General features: G+C 41.1%; 1 protein-coding gene across 6 annotated transcripts in view; it reads left to right on the top strand.

Moving 5' to 3' along the window:
* LOC119648401 (probable serine/threonine-protein kinase MARK-A) overlaps nucleotides 1-16,923 on the top strand; it is an 89,535-nt gene that overhangs the window by 60,255 nt on the left and 12,357 nt on the right. For 5 of the 6 annotated variants that reach the window (XM_038050166.1, XM_038050163.1, XM_038050172.1 and 2 more), the window contains exons 6-9: nucleotides 4,275-4,413; nucleotides 4,540-5,079; nucleotides 5,841-6,014; nucleotides 13,000-16,067. In XM_038050166.1, coding sequence (XP_037906094.1) covers nucleotides 4,275-4,413; nucleotides 4,540-5,079; nucleotides 5,841-6,014; nucleotides 13,000-13,909 — 1,763 coding nt within the window. In that variant the 3' untranslated portion in view covers nucleotides 13,910-16,067. Of the gene's footprint in view, nucleotides 1-4,274; nucleotides 4,414-4,539; nucleotides 5,080-5,840; nucleotides 6,015-12,999; nucleotides 16,068-16,923 lie in introns of those variants that run through there. The other variant, XM_038050147.1, reaches the window with a different exon arrangement.

The following is a 16,923-nucleotide window of genomic DNA, read 5'->3' as shown; positions in this document are numbered from 1 at the left end:
GCCGCATAAACCTTAGCTATGCAAGTGTTGACGGTTAAATCGTCCCAGTTTCCTCTTTGGTTCTACTCCGGATTAATTGTTTCCTTTACTTTTACCACTTTTCCTGAGCGTTGCAATACTTGCTCGAAAATCAGCTGTTTCTCTGCCGTAGCAATCAAACGATAAACTCTACTGGATTGCTCCACGTTACTCACTCGTGTATTCTCCTTACTCCTCAATTTTTCACTTCGCTGTCTTCACTGTTATTATCCCAAAAATCTTGCTTTTGCCGCGTCCATGTATCCATCCCTTCTGATTCCTTCCACTTTTTGCGGTACTTCTTATAATTCCGTGTTACGCACCTTCCTCTACTCCAATCAAGACACTAGCTTTTCAAAATCCTCGTAAGCGTTGCGCTCATTAGTTTTACAGCTTGGCGAACCATTGCTATCTCGTTTCACTGATTCATTGATTATTATTCTGTTAAGGGAAAGTCACACCGTGTCCTTAAAGAACTAGTGTGCCTCTTTTACTGGTTATAGTGTACCTATTGATCATAGTATCTCAAGCAGGCCTATAACCGTCAAGAAATTGGGTATGTTTCCTACTTCCAGATATTTCAGCTATGCATCTGGTATTAAGTGTTCTCCCAGATGCCTCGACCTGCTTTGCACAAGTGCCGGACACTGTCCCAGGACGTGTAAGGAGGTTTCGTCATACTCCTCACAAAACCTGCAGGCAATGTCCGTAGATATCCCTAGCTTCTCTAGGTGATATTTCAGCCGACAATGACCAGTGAGAATTTCCACTATGATTCGAAGGTTCTTTTTGGCGAGGTTTAAGCAATCCTTTGTGCGCATGGGTTCGTATCCCCCAATACGCACCCTGGACTCCTCTATCCCTGGTAGGCCCGCCCGGGATAGTTCCCTCAACCGTTCCTCTTCATTTCTTAAAGTCATAGCCATGAAACCGTTTCCGATTCCCCAGAAGGGTTCTGGCCCGTGTAAAAGCGTCCCTGCTCCCTTCTTGGCTAGTTCGTCGGCTGCCTCGTTGCCTTTCAACCCAGCATGGCTTGGAACCCAAAGTATCCAGACCTTGTTGGACAAGCCGAGTGTACAGTGTACGGTCTCTCAAGGCATTCCCACACCAGTTTAGAGTTCACCTGGTTAAACCTAAGTGCCTTGATCGCTGCTTGGCTATCGGTGAAAATAGTTATGTTCTGCTCCCTGTAGTTCGTTTCCAGATTAAAGGAAGCACATTTGTATATGGCCTATATTTCCTGGAATACGGTAGTGTACCTCCCCATTGGCTCAAAGTACATTTTCCTTGGAACAATGACAGCGGCACCCGCTCCCTCTACTGTGAGGGATCCGTCAGTGTACCAAGTAATCAGTTGCTGGTTTAAGCCATATGTCGCAGCCACGCTCTCCCAGTTTGCCTTGTTACTCCAACGTGCTTCAAACTTCTTATCCAAGTGAAACATCATTGTCATGTTATCCCTTGGTATCAGTAATTCAGGATACCACTTAGAAAGAATATCAATCTTCCTTCGATTTAGGCAGTTCCTCGCCTCACTCATACTACCGACCATCCTGAATATTGATCTTCTTGCCTGCATCAGTATGTGCCGATGGAGAGGGGTTAATCCCAGAAGGAATTCCAGGAATGCCGTTGGGCATGTCCTCATTGCCCCACTGATACACACGCATGCCAGACTTTGGAGTTTGTGTATTTCCCTGCCTTGTGTGCTGAGTTCTGTTCTTTCTGCCCAGATTACCGCTGCATAGGTAATCATTGGCCTTACTATTGGAGATAATATCCAAAGTAGTATCTTCGGGCTGCAACCCCATTTTTTCCTGCTATGGATCTACAAGTCATCAGAGCCTTCGTGGCTTTCCGACATGTGTCTTCCAGAGTAATTTTTGGTCTAGCGTAATTCCCAAATATTTGACCTATGTTTCTCGTTTCACCTCCATATCATTGATTCAATGATACTGAACTAAACCTGAAGATGACAATCCTTTTATAACACCAATATTTAACTATAAATCATTAGGCGAGGTTGTTGTCTTGACGTAAAAGGTGGAATCATAAAAGTTTTGAGTGCGAACATTTTTTTGACAGGCATTGTATTATGCTTTCGAATTCCATTTAGCTCGTGATTATTTCATAATAGATGATTATAAATTCAGATAATAATTGACAGCGCGATGGTTGAGCGCTAGTTTCTGAACATGTGTTGGGGAGAAGCTACAGCTTCTGAGCACTCAGGTCCTGTTGGCCCATTGTACTCGCCACCCCCGTCTAACGAAATATTTCGGATTCGTTAATGTATCGTGATGCTATCCGTCGCAACTGAAGAACATTGGAACCAAAGAGCTGATACGTCCATAAGCGGGGCATTCATATAGGAAATGCTCCGTGGGTTCCGCTTCCTCATTACAGGAGGGACATATATCATCTTGATTAATTCCTATTCTAAACATATGCCCAGCTAGTGAAGTATGGCCTGTCAGAATGCCCACAATACACCTGCAAGTCTTCCTGACTTTCGAGAGGATACACTTTGGGGTACGCATGTTCGGTTCTGACAGGAAAAGTTTGGTGTGTCGAGCAGCATTTACCTCTGCCACCTGTTATTGTGGGAAGCTTGTTCCCAGTCTTTGAAGACTGACTTAGGCAATGCTCCTGATACTCCCAATTGTCGGTTCCGATCCCGGCATAGGTGAGATTCACCCCTCTTTCGCTAAAGCATCCGAGATTTCATTTCCCTCTACGCTACAGTGACCAGGTACTCAGAGTAGTTCCATCGTATTGAATCTAGAGATAGAGTTCAAAGGTTTCTGCATTCCTGAAGGATTTTCGAGGTGATCAAAGGACTGCTCAACGCCCTCAATGCATCTTGGGTATCACTGCAGATTGCGGTGCGCCTGCCCTTCAACCGCTCGTCAATTACCCAGTTTGCCTTAGAATCGCGTAAGCTTCGGCTTGAAAAACTGTTGCATATTACCCCAAAGGAAAAACCCACCTCTCGTTTTTATTCGAGAGGTAGACTCCGTCTCCAGAATCCTGTTTTGTTTTTGAGCCATCGGTGTAGAAGACTTCCGTATATTCCGCCACGCATTCCTCTGGGACTTCCCAGTTCTTTCTACACTTCAGGGTAACTTCATATCTTCTACCAAACAGATTTATGGGGACAGGAGAATCGGAAGACCTGGATTAAGTACTCCCAGTAACTCTTCCAATGCTCTCTGCGCACCACATCCGCTGTTTCCTCGTAGATCTAATCAAATTAGTCTATGAGCTGCTCTTATTGCAGTGCTTTGAATAAATATATCCATGGGCTGCAAAATGCGGATGTCGTGCACATGGCACCAGTGATACCCAGATACACAGTTCTTTGCAGTGCGGCTAGTCTACGATGAAAACCTTTTTGTCTCACCTTAACCCACCACACTACGGATGCATATACGAACATCGGCCTAATGATGGCATTGTATATCCACATTACCCCATGCATGAGGCTTGAGCCCCCATGTCGAGCCAAAGGTCCGTCTGCACAGCCCATAAGCTGTGACAGCTCGTTTCATCTTTACCTCTACATGTTTGTTCCAAAGAAGTTTTTTATCTAGAGTGACTCCCAGATATTTCACATCTTCGGAGAGTTGAAGGGTTTTCTCCTTTTTGTGAATAATACCATTGTGGTGTGTCTATCAAATCAACGGCACGTTGTATATTCCTACCCACCGTTCCAAGATCCCGATCAACAGCATGGGTACTTGTGTTTGAACAGCAGATATACAAAGTGCTTAATAATTTTAAAAAGATTGAAATCTGCGGCTGAAATTCCAAACCGGACCAAACACTCCGCTAGTGAAGCCATCGTTTTTTCTTATTACGCTTTTTTGTTGCACGGTGGATGATTATAACAATGATTATTCCGTCCCCATATTTGTAACATCTACAGAAGCTATTACAGTGAGTATTCTTGAGCAATGTTCGCCACATGGCATTTTGAAGTTGTATTGAGATCAGATCTCCTATCCTCCTGGCTCCTACCAGTCTATTACCAATACTTTCATGAATACATTGCGTTGTCCTTTTTAGAAATCCCCCTCGGATAACTCAAATTTCTTTAGTAAGTCCAAGCTTAATGTAATCAGATCAGTACGTCTACTTTAGAAATCGGAAATTTGAGCAGGAAACTGAACAATTTTCCAGAACCTCATTCAACGTCATTTACCATAAAATTAGAATTTCAGAAAGCTCATCTTTAATTGTTTTTATTTCCACAGCTGGTCTTGGCCGAACTGGTAGCTTGATTGGTGCCTATATAATGAAACATTATAACTTTTCGGCACTAGAAGCTATTGCGTGGTTGCGATTATGTCGTCCAGGATCAGTTATTGGACACCAACAACAATGGATGGAAGAGTAAGTGCAAATATTTGTAAGAGTAAGAAGAAAAGAACTCAATATATGTCTTCAGAAATTATTATTTGTCCTATCAGGTACTAATTTTATGGATAATATTTTACAATCTTTTTATAATGATCTTAGCAAACAAGCCTGGCTGTGGAGCGAAGGCGAACGATATCGGAAGCGCACAAACACCACCATGACCAGGCATATCTTTGGAATTTATAGTAAAATGAAGAATCAAAAGGACGTATCGAATGATAATCCAGATGGTGGCGGTGGCGGCATATTAAATCGTGTCAAAGGCATTTCACATAAAGTGGACACAATGAATTTGAATGATGAAGAAAATGAAAATGGTAATGATGATACCGATGATGAAGATGACACTAGGCAAGTGATACGAATACCTGACTCGGCCATAGTTGAAAAATTACCGCTCAGTATTGAATCATTACAAATTGATAGGCGGATAAAAGTTAAGCCGAATACGTTATTTGAAGCAATAACGAGTACAGTTCCAGTTGTTGTTAAGAATGCAGCATTAAGGACGGCACAAAATACACAAACGACACAAATGTCGGAGAGGAAAGGTGCACAAACACAAGGCGATAAATTGAATCAAATTAAAGCAATGCGACGACATCATCATTCAAGATCGGTTAATGTAGCTGGTACTATGTAAGTGTTTCTTAGCGAATATCAACCTTGTGTGAGGCTTTTATACATATCATCGCTGATGTAATTGCAATTTTTAGATAATGTTTTCATCACGGTTGCGGTGATTTTGTTTTCTCACATTTTTCCATAGAACACTTACAATTAGAAACTTTTGACAAATTCGTGTGTAACTAATTTCTGCGCAGGTGATAGGGAATTTAGTTTGCGCTTTATATTACGAAGACTAATTTTAACCAATACTAGGATTTTACTTTTGTGCAAAAATTTAAACAGATGCTTTTAGTAGGATAAAACTGGGCATACCATCCATAACCCGATCTTACAGTATTGGTACATAATAGAAAAAAATATTTTAGATGGTGATCGTGAATGAGGCATTGCTATGAAAATGTGCATCCGAACGAAGTGCATAATTTAAATCCAAGCTTCCCCTGTCTGTCTTGCGAGAACAGAATCTTTTAAGTTTCCACACAAGAGCTGGAAGGAACAGTTTCAAGCAAAAGACACAATTGAATACTTACTTAAATCAATAATTATTTAAAAGACACTAATTTTCCACCTGTAAATTACATATTCCGTCCGTCTCAATCAGAGAATTCTCACGCTGAATATAGAAACCCATTTGATTGGTGATTCGCCGAATCGAATCATTCGCGGCTCAATATAAAAACATATTCTAACAGACCCAATAACGATCCTAATTTTGATGAAAACAATAAAAAAAGATGCCTTACATATGTATATCTACTAAATTTTTACAGTGATTGTGATAGTCCCCTACGACATACACGCGCAAGATCCCAACCTTTTCGAAATAATACAAGCATATGTAATGCAATAAATGCCACGTCATTGCCTGTTAAAGGTGACTCGATTCTTGAATCGAATCATTCCGTCACAAGAACAGCTAATCGTATTGCACTCTATAACAAAAGGTAAGTGATGTTGAAGTTAAGTGAAAATGTCCAGAAACGATCCGCCTGCGTTTGTTTTAAAATGTCCTTGTTTATTTTGCAGTTTCATTTGAGTTTGTTAATATTCAATTTCTAACATGCATCACACTTACCTTTATTGTCCGAACTCGCTGTGAGTTATGTACAGTTGCTTGCGTTATTTACCTAAGTTGCTTCTGTGCTCATGGAGCAACATTTCAAGAGTAATAATATTGCATATGAAGTATTCGTTGTTATAGCCGCTGCTCCTTAATTTGCTTCTGTATATTATGATCATCTACATGTTTGCACGGAAATATTTTTGATTTTTATCCTAATATACTCATATATAACGGAATTCTATAGGGATAATAGCCCTTATTTGCATACTCACGGTACATTCCGATACTCATCTTACATCTAGTGGTTTTTTTCATGAATGAGTTCATATTGAACAAGCGATTCTGCACTTAATTCATTTTTAACAGTAATATTGATCTTTCACACTATTAAGAATATTGGAAATAAAAAAAGTGAACCCTGCCACCTACATTTTTATCGGATATATATCAATAAAATGCGGATTGATATAAAGAAAATTAAAAATTAATCTCAAAAGAATAACTAAAACTACTTCATCTAAAGTATGTGCAGTTTGCCACTTCTCTGACGAGAAATGACTATCATTTTCAAAATTAAACTATGAATCTCATAATTTTTCTTTGAACTTTTCTATATGCGACAGAGGAATAGGATATCGGTCAGGAACAGTCTGTGCATTTAGCCTTCTATAATCCCCACAGGGACGCCATTCGCCGTTTGGCTTAGGGAACATATGGAGTGGGGAAAACCAACAGCTGTCTGAAGGTCTGCAGATACCCTGTTGGATAAGTTGCTCGAATTCTTTCCGCGCAATAGCTAGCTTCTGGGGATGGAGAGGACGAGGGAAACCAGTGGTGTTAATGTGGTGCTGTACATTGTGCTTCACTGGTTTAGAGAGACTACATTCGGTAGTAATCTGGCTGAACTTTTGGAGGAGTACTCGAACACGAGAGTCAGTAATGTCCTCCAAAGGTACGGAAAGATTGTTGTTGACGTGAGATGAGATTCGGCCTAACGAATTAAGATTGGTTGTGGAGTCTATAAGGGACCTGTTCTGCAAGTCCACTAGTAACCCATAGTGACACAAGAAGTCTGCGCCTAAAATGGATAAACTGACATCCGTCAGGATGAATCGCCACGGGAACGTTCTACGCAAGCCAAGACTCACGTCCACTTGCCTGTAACCGTAGGTGTTAATGCGCGAGGAATTTGCCGCCGCAAGTTTTAAGGGTTGCGGGAATAGCCGATGGTGCCGGGGTACGGGAAGAACCAAAACCTCCGCACCAGTATCAACCAGATAACTGCGCCTGTCTGGAGGGTCATAAATTGTTAGGGGACATGGCGCTGTGTTCTGGGTGGCCGTCGCCAGGACCCCCCGCGCACCTAGTTTTTTGTTGCAGGCGCGAATTTACACGGGAGTGTACATCTGGTAGCTTTATCGCTGAATCTACGATGGTACCAATAAATGCTTCGGTCCGTAGGCTCTCCTGACGACCTTCTACCCTATCGCCCTTTTCGAGCAGCAGTCCGCGAGCGAGCTCGCAACCTGCCGCCCGAATGCTGAGAGTAAAGCGTCGTTCTCATCTCCGGCATGCTTGCCATAAGAGGGGCTATCTCACGCTTCAGTTCCTCCGGGAGTCGTCGCAGCCAGAGTGATTTTAACAAGTCGTCGTCGATCTTGCTCCCACCCAATTGCCTCATTTCGCGAAGCAATTGGCTGAGAGTTCGATCGCACAACGACAAACCTGCCAGCAAGTGATCCAGCTTAGCTGACTCACTTACAGGCGCTCAACCAGCTCTGCTTTTAATAAGCTGTAGGAGGCCGTCTTGACTATGTCGGTATGTCGCCAAAAAGGGAGGGACGCGCACCGCGTGGGCGATTACAGCGCGGTTAAAACGTTGCCCAAGAACCCCCTCTTTTGTATCTTTGCCGTCGGGATGTTGCGAATTTTATTGATCATTCGTACGATGTCCACATGTTTGGGCAGCAGATACCTCAGGAAAGCATCGTTGTGAGTTGTAAACAAGATTTGGCTGCTTCTTTACACATTCGTTCCGTTTGTCTATTCTGTCGATTTTTTTATCATTGTTCAAACCGGTCAGCCTCTATCCTCAAATTTCTTTCTATAATTCTTGATTGCTCCGGCTCCTTCACATAGAATCCAACCTGTGGTTTTCATAGACTGTAGTTGTCTGTCGTTATCTTCTGCGCGGACATGGTACCGAAGGGTAGTATGATGAGGGGGCACAGCTTCACCGTCCCAATTTGCTTCTTGAAGGGTCCATGATACTGAAGTGTAAAGGCTCACTCTACACCGTCATTTCCAGGGTTAATATTGCAGATACGTGCCAGTGGCCACTTTAATGAGGGGGTGTTATCATTTACCTGATTAGACCAACTGACCATATTTCATACTTGCCTTTTCCTCACTCCATTTGGTTCTGATCTGCGGGTGAGGTAAATACTCCGGAGATCAAAGCTATTGCTTTCCAAAGGCCGCCAAAAGCCAGAATAGCGACCGGAATAAATTTCCATGTAACGTTGCTTTTTGCTGCTACCGCTGCGATCTTCTTCGATGTTGCCATTATTGTCTCCTGCATTTCTTCCTCTATTTTATATTTGGCTACGACGAAGTTGGTTCCATGATCGTCATATATCTAGGTGAGGAAGACGGGGCAGCAAATCTATCGACCAAACCAAAACCAAGTGGCCGAGGAGAATATCTTTGCGGTGGCATCAGGAAACACTATACTCACTTTGGTTTGCTGGCCGCGATGCAGTAGGCGAATGCTCTAAGGCCAACAGGCCCGAGGCTGCACGAAGACCCATGTGAGGTGGCTTCGGTCGCGAAAGCGGGATAGCCCCTGAATTCACATGTTTCAGGAGGATTCCTGGAGGGTGTAAATTCAGCTCAGTTGTTGGGATTGACACCCCTAGTGGAAGTTTCATGGGGGTTGTGGTTACGTTCAAGCGAATAGAAATCTTCGGGCCTTAAACGTGGTATTGTGTTTCAACCCGGGTGCCGTACTCCAAAGTTCGGTAGAGATTTAGGTAGGTCTTGCATCCACCAGGATGAATAAACGCAGCCATAGACTGGTGCCCTTGTGCTCTGATTGGGGTCAGAAAATCAATCGGTGACTTAAGAAGATCGTGGAATTCAGTCCATGGGGCCACGTAAATCCACAGAGACGTAACCCCCGGGATAATCGCAGCCGCCTTTAAAGGAGACCACAAGCACAGTTCGCCGGCTTGGACGATTCCGACTCACCTTTCTGCCAAGAGTTCATACCTTTGCGCCGTAGAGTAGAACGGACTGCGTTTCACTCATGCTAGAGGTAAGATCCCCCAAATTCCTGCTGCATTGATTTCTTCGAGTCGAGGGTCAATCCAAAGTACTTGACTTTTCGTTTTGACTCTATAATCACGTCACTGGTCGACACAGGAAGCAGGGTCGAGATTGTCTTTTTAGTTAAGATATCTATTTCGTTTTTTTTTGTCAGCACAAGGCTGAAACGGCAGCTGTGTCTCATGTTGAGTCTTAGCAGACTATCGTAGAAAGCATTCCAGAGATCCGAACTTAGGATAGATCCCTGTACTACACTGGGCGTGATCTCCATCCTCCAGCGTCTCATGAAGCAAGGAAGAATATTGGCGGCAGAGAGATTTGTATAGTGATTGGATGTTGAATACCAGTCGACGCAGCTGTGAATGAGTACCTGAGCCAGATCAGATCATACTGCTTTCTAGTGGTACCGTTATGATCCTGAATGAAGCACTTAATACACTTCAAACCCTAAATTCAGATTGGATTGTCCCGAGAAATCGAATGAATTTTCTAGTGTGCCTAGCATATCTGCCAATTTTACGAAATTGAACGCAATCGCAACGGAGATCACTGTTCATAGATATCGATGTCTTCGCTCCTCAGCTCGATGAATCGTAACTTCAGTAGCATCCACTTCCCGTTCCCAAATCGAACTGCTTTGGGATTAAATTCCCGGCAGCACGCATCGCGTCAGCAAATCTACTCCTGATGACTTTTTTGAGCAGTTTCCCAGTTGTGTCAACCATACAGAGCGGTCAGTATCCAGGGCGCAGCTCAGGGTAGCCTTTGCTGATCAGCATGATCCTCGCTACCTTTCAGCGCGTTCATGGTGAAAAGTGAGTAATCCTCGCCGCCGTTTTCTTCTTCTTTTTCTTCAGCATTTGTCCCGTTCCCAAGCGGATTCGGCTCGTCGTGATCAGTTTCGCCATTTGGCTCTATCGAATGCCTAATCTGGGTGCAATCTCGAGATTTTTAAATCTCCATCCAGCGTATCAAGCCACCGGTGTTTCGGTCCGCCTTTTGATCGTTTACCATCGACTTCGATGTTCAGATCAATCTTGGCAAGTGAATTCTCGTTAGCACGAATTGCGTGACTATATCATTGAAGACGCCTCTCTCGCAATTTTTCCACGTGTTCTCATCTTTTTTTCTTAATTTAATTTTTCTTAATTCATTTTTTTTAAATTCAATTTTTTTCGGTGGTGGCAACTGTCAATCGAATTAGCACCGTAGAGTAAAATGAACTGCGTTGCATTCATGACAAAACGCCTCCTACTTAAGATAACACCCCAAAGTTTGCCATTATTGGCTTAAGCTCGAAAATTCTGTTGCAACCTTCTTCGCTGCTACTTTGATTTGATGATGATGAGGAAGCAGGGCCGGGATTCTCTTTTTAATCAAGACAACTATTAAGTGCGCAACTAAGTTCTCAGTTTTATAAAAATCTAATTTTATTGCGAAAAAATAATTACAGATCATTCAAAGTATTGCCTAACGCTAGCTTCAACGTTTTCCCATCTTTCTAGCGAAGCTCGAATATTGTTACGATAAAAGTGTTAGTCTTTTGAGGCTATCCACGAATCAGACCATTTTTCGATATTTTCGTATGAGCGGAACTACTGATCAGTCTGACCATGTGCTATCGGATGGCGCAATACATGGGGAATCTAGCGAGTGGGATAGGACTTCCGTTTGTGCGTCTCTATGTAGGTTTTATCGGGTTTGGCAACAGGAGGACGAGCGTTCTCATGCAGTAGAATCACTTTTTTGTGTCGCTGTTCGTATTGTGCTCGTTTTTCGTGCTGTGCTTGGTTCACTCGCATCAATTGAAGTCGATATCGTTCCCCAGTGATGGTTTCATTCGATCTCAACGCTCATAATAAATAACATCGAACTAGTCCCATCAAATAGACAGCACAACCTTCGCAGCGTTTATATTCGGCCGAGCCGACGACGTAGAAGCACCGGACAGTCCTCATAACTTGCTATTCTTTAGGTTACTGTAATGACACAATGCGATGAAGAAAACCCTTTCTTTTTTCCGCAAGAGCAGTTGTTCACGAGCAAAAAAATCACACATCAATCAAGGTTCCTCGGTGTCAAATGATAAGGAACTCAAGTTCCTTCCTTTCGAATCATTCCCAACGCTTGTAATCGCTTGATAGTGGTTTGGCAAGTAAATTTTAATACCAAAGCAAGCTGTCCTTGTGTTTGGCACGGATCCTCATCGAGCAATTCCTGCAATTCCACGTCTTTGAAAATGTTTGGCCTTCCTTCACATGGACACATTACTGTTTTAAAAGGGACGAAACCAATCACGGCACATTGTTTCAGTAATTGCATTGTCGCACGAACGATTATTATTATTGTTCGCAAAAGGTAACCCGATACATGGGATGAATTTTCTAATATGCCTAGCATATCTGCCATTTTTTTTGGAATTGAAGGCAAGGCCCCACGACCTCCATAAGCGTCCACCGTGGATCTCCTCGCTCTAAAATTGAACTGCCTTGGGATTAAATTCCCGACAGTACGCATCGCCTCAGCAAATTTGCATCTTTCCGAGCAGTTTCCCGGCTGTGTTAATCATACAGAATGGTCGGTATACAGGAGGCAGTTTAGGATTGCCTTCGTTGTTCACTGCGAACCTTCCTATCTTCCAGCACCAACGACGGCCTCTTTCAGCACTTTCTTGGTGAAAAGTGGGCAATCCTTGACGTATTTACGCTGTTGACATAAATTTGAATGGGATCCTTAGGAAGCAATGTCCGTAAAATGCGGTTCATTGAGTGAACATGTTTTCTGCAAAGATCCGTTTTTTCGGAAGACCAATTTATATTCGTGTTCCCACGGATCCCTGTCCTACTTGTCGATTAGCGCCTCCCAACAGCGAGCTTTGTTTTTATTTATCACGGCTAACTTAGCCCTACGATTTTTGTAATTAACTTCATATATCGCATGAATCCTTCTTAGCGTTTATTAATATACAAGGAGAGTATGGTTATCTTTGTTCGATCATTATCTAGAGGAAAACATTTCCATTCAAAGTTTACTAATCAAGTATGCATTTCAAATCTCAATGAAATCATAAATTCCTCGCCACTTTCAGTAAAGTATTGCCATCAATATTATATCCTTTTCATTTCCTTCAGTTGCTAACTTTCATCATTGCGCTTTAAAATATTAAAAGAAAAGAAAGTAGAGATTCCAATTAGCCGGGTATTCGCTACGGAAATAGGCTTTTATTTTACTTTTCGTTGGAATGTATTGCCGGACGCATATTTGTCAATAGCCGCCATTGTTTATTTGTAAATATGCAATTTAAGAAAATTAATATTAAGTTTCAATAGTTTGCCTTACAATCTCAAATTGGTCTATTTTATATGCACAAAATTATTAGAAGTTTTTTTCAATTTGGGATTTTGTTTTGACATTGCATGATGTTTTTTGATTGATGGTTTGATCATTATTTTAAATATCTTTCAATTAGTCATAAATTACTTTTATGGTACAATAACAAATGCATTTCTTGATCTCTTTAAAAATACACAACCGATTAGAATGGGTTTAATGCAATTGCGTAAGACTGAGCACCAACACCAATCTCAGTCAGGCACTACTGCTACCATACATAATCAAGACATCTCCGGTTCAACAGCTATCACCACTAGTTTATCGAAACAAACGAAAATGTATAACAATGCATTGATCTCGGCAAATAACAATAACAATGTAATGGCATCAATTACTGAGAGTAAAATCCCAATTGTTCGAGGCAGCAGTGGGGATGATACAAAAACATCATCACGTCTTTCACACCATCTTCATCACATGACACTACGAAATCGTTCCAAGGTGCGCATACGATCCACCATCCGTGATAGCTCCTCGACACACACGACCACCACATCGGGAACAAATTATCACCATAAAGCTTCCACAACAACTCCCACAATCGATTCAAATTCCAACCCGATCCTGATTGATGATAACAAAGCCATAGAAGATCGACTAGTAGAAAAGACTGGAGGAATTACACTTGAGTTGAACTCAACAAATCCTTCGAATACTGCTAACAACGGTAATCTTCCGTCAGGTATTCCTGTAAATAGCAATAGCGTGAAACGAGGCAAACGTTCGCTTAGTAGTACACGAATAGATAAGGACAAATGCGATGAGTATAACACCAAACTACTTCGTAAGGCTGCTAATAATAATACCAATAATAACAACAATAATAATGGTGCTGCTACTGTGACAACAGCAACTACAACAACATCATCAAATTCATCATCGACAGCATCGTCTACGGCCTCATCAATTCTGAAAACTTCGTCGTTATCACGTAAATTAGGTTCAACTAGTTTGGGTAGTCATGATCAACACCAGCAGACAACATCATCGAGCGGTTCTCGTAAGTCTACAGAGCAATCGATGTCACTTAAATTGCGAAAGAAAATTAGTTATTAGAGGAAAAAATATTGATTAAATCATTCAATCAACTGCATACATATACATTTAGGACGAATTAACACACATATTCAATGTAGAGTGACATCATAGGGTTTTTTGTAGATGGAAGAGATATAAATGCGGTAGAAGATGTTAATATAAACGTGTGCCGGGTTTTTGGGATTTACTTAAAAACTGGCTTCCTAGTCGGGACATTTTTTTCAATGTGGGCTATAAGTAGATAAGTGGCAAAGGCAGTTCAGCTTCCAAAAATTTCTGTAAGGAACTTGCCGAAGGTAAAAGTAGAAAAACAGAAGTATCTATTCAACATTGAAATGGAAAAGATATCAAGAGAAGAAACCTAGTCCAAGGCTTATCTTACAACTGCTTATTAGTTGCGGCAATCTTAATTCGTCTAGTACGACTAGGAGAACAGTATTTGATTAGATCAAAACGACGCTGAAAAAAAAGAACAACTTAAAACTATTTTAAAAGAAAAACTCCTCAAATAGTAGTCGTTTGTAGTAGTATATGTGTAAGGGAAAAATATATAAAATAGATTTTAAAGTGCACTTTAAAGCTAGCAGTACAGTCTGATGGGTGCATTTAAAATAGACCACTTGGATTATTGTACTACTCAATAAAAAACACAAAATCCATATACTTATTGCATATAGAAAACATTATTACACACACGGGAAACATACTAAAATCACACAAAAAGTTAGCGACAAAACCATCTCAATGGACATTTCTCATTGGCTTCTAAAAAAACGGTGGCAATTTCATTGGGAAATTATTACTTTTGCAACAAAGTGGTCTATCTGCTATGCTCAATACTACAACTGTACGCTTATGTAACAAAAAAAATGAAACTAATTATACTTATATATATACAAATTATTTAAAAAATCCATATATACATATATTATATACATATAACGAAGTGAAATCTTGTTAAGATGTAGCGTTACGTAAGATTATCCATGGTGATAGTGAATTACGACATGGCAAACTGATTGCGACAATTCTCTCTCTTTGTCTGGCCCCCCCGCTGAGATTTATTTATAGTTCAAAAAGGCATAGGATCAACAAAAACAACTTAATTTTCGCAACTTTGGTGTACAAATTGCATTCACACTGCCTTAGTGATGTAGTTAATATATTTTAAATTATGCATTTACCTTTCTCACATTCACATATGCACTTACACTCAACTCACTCATTAAGGACATCATGGTATTATAAGCAACGCTTTTTCATCGTTTTAAATCACTTTCAAGGGCCTTTCAGTTATATTGGCTTCGTTCGCAGGAGTATATGTCAATCAGTTATCATAATTTTTGGTTTAAACTGTTCTATATCATGGGACAGACAGATCCCACTCAAATGTATGAAATAGGCTATCTCGTGCTTCTGGTACTGGCCTAAATGCATTTAGTAGAAGTATAAAAGATGTGGAAGTTGTCGGCTGAGCAATTGTCTTTTTGTATTCCTCATCCCCCTCGTGAACTGGAGTTCAAATGATATTTTCGACATTGTATGTTGCTGGGACTAGACACAGCTGCTTCATGCACTTTATTATTATAGAAATTCTCATTGTAGCCTCTTTCTACTAGGCAAGCTTTTATTAGGTTGTTGCACATGAATTGGCCGATTTGGTACTAAAATTTGAAACGACTGTAAAGCTTACAAAAATTTATTTAATTAATCAAAATAGTTGTCAGTCGATGGCCACTTTATTCCTTAATGGTTTTTGCGCCAAAAAATGAACCCAAATGGTTAAAAAAGTGATAGTCGGTTGGCGAAAGGTCCGGTGAATATGGTGGATGAGGCAAAATCTCATACTGCAATTCGTCCAACTTTTGAACCATTGTTCTGGATACATGAGGTGGTGCATTGCTTGAAGGAGCATCACACCATCTCTGTTGACAAATCTCAGCCCTTGAATATACAATTTTTGTTGCATTTCCTCGAGTTGGGCACAGTATTTCTGTGTATTCATCGTTTGTTCAGGTGCCAAAAAAGAATAATGGATAACTCCAGCAGTAGACCACTAAACAGTCACCATTACCATATTCTGTGCAAAAAGGTATCACATCTGTTGCGGGTGAGTAAAGAACTGCAAATTTTCATTCAAAGTGTCGAGCTTTTTCACCTTTCTACGTTGTTGCAAGTGCCGGGAAACTGTCGAATAGTGTATGCCCAGTTTCTCTGCAATGTCTCTCACAGGCTGACGTGTGTCGGATTCGACTAGCAAACGCAGCCCGACGTTGTCAATTGATGGTCCTGGATGTCCACGTGGCTCACTTTGAAGGTTTACGTCGCCTGATCGGAATTTTTCGAGCCACCGCCGTGTGGTTCGTTCGTTTACCATATCAGCTCCAAATGCGCTGTTAATGTTCCTGCTCCTGCCTCCGCTGCTTTATGACCGAGTTTGAACTCATATATAGTATACGTTCTTGGCTCTTTTCCATCCTTTTTTCCTTTTTATTCACTGTTATCACAACGATGGTCAAAACTGAAATGACTCCTTGATTAAATGTAGGAGTATTTACACTTCATTGTCCGACACCAACAGCACCATTTGGGTTTGGTTTGATACAACAAAATCGCAACTAACTTCACTTGATGGCCAAATCAGCCATTTCATGTGCAACAACCTAATATATGGTATATCCACGTTCTTTCCGTTGGTCCTGATATGATCTGATTGTCAACTAAAACTTGATTACCCCGCCTAAGAAGCTGATGGTCTCTTTTATTCTTTAATCGTGGTCCATTTACGTATAACCTTGAATATTTCCCGTCCTTTTGCAAATTCTATGGTCTTTTCGAAATTAAGCGATAGCTTGAGCCTAGCACGCTTAATTGTACTGTGTATGCCTTGCAAAAATGAGAATGAAAAATGTCAACCTTGGATAACACCTTAAAATACAAAAACGTTGTATATAGATTGAAGACAGGCATAGATTTTGTCTGTAACAATCATCGTATCCTGTTAAAATTTGATAATAGTCTGGCTCGTTCCA

Source organism: Hermetia illucens, chromosome 1 (genome assembly GCF_905115235.1).
Source record: "Hermetia illucens chromosome 1, iHerIll2.2.curated.20191125, whole genome shotgun sequence".
NCBI lineage: Eukaryota > Metazoa > Arthropoda > Insecta > Diptera > Stratiomyidae > Hermetia > Hermetia illucens.
Note: the sequence above shows the minus strand (reverse complement) of the source record. Positions and strands in the feature narration are given on the sequence as shown.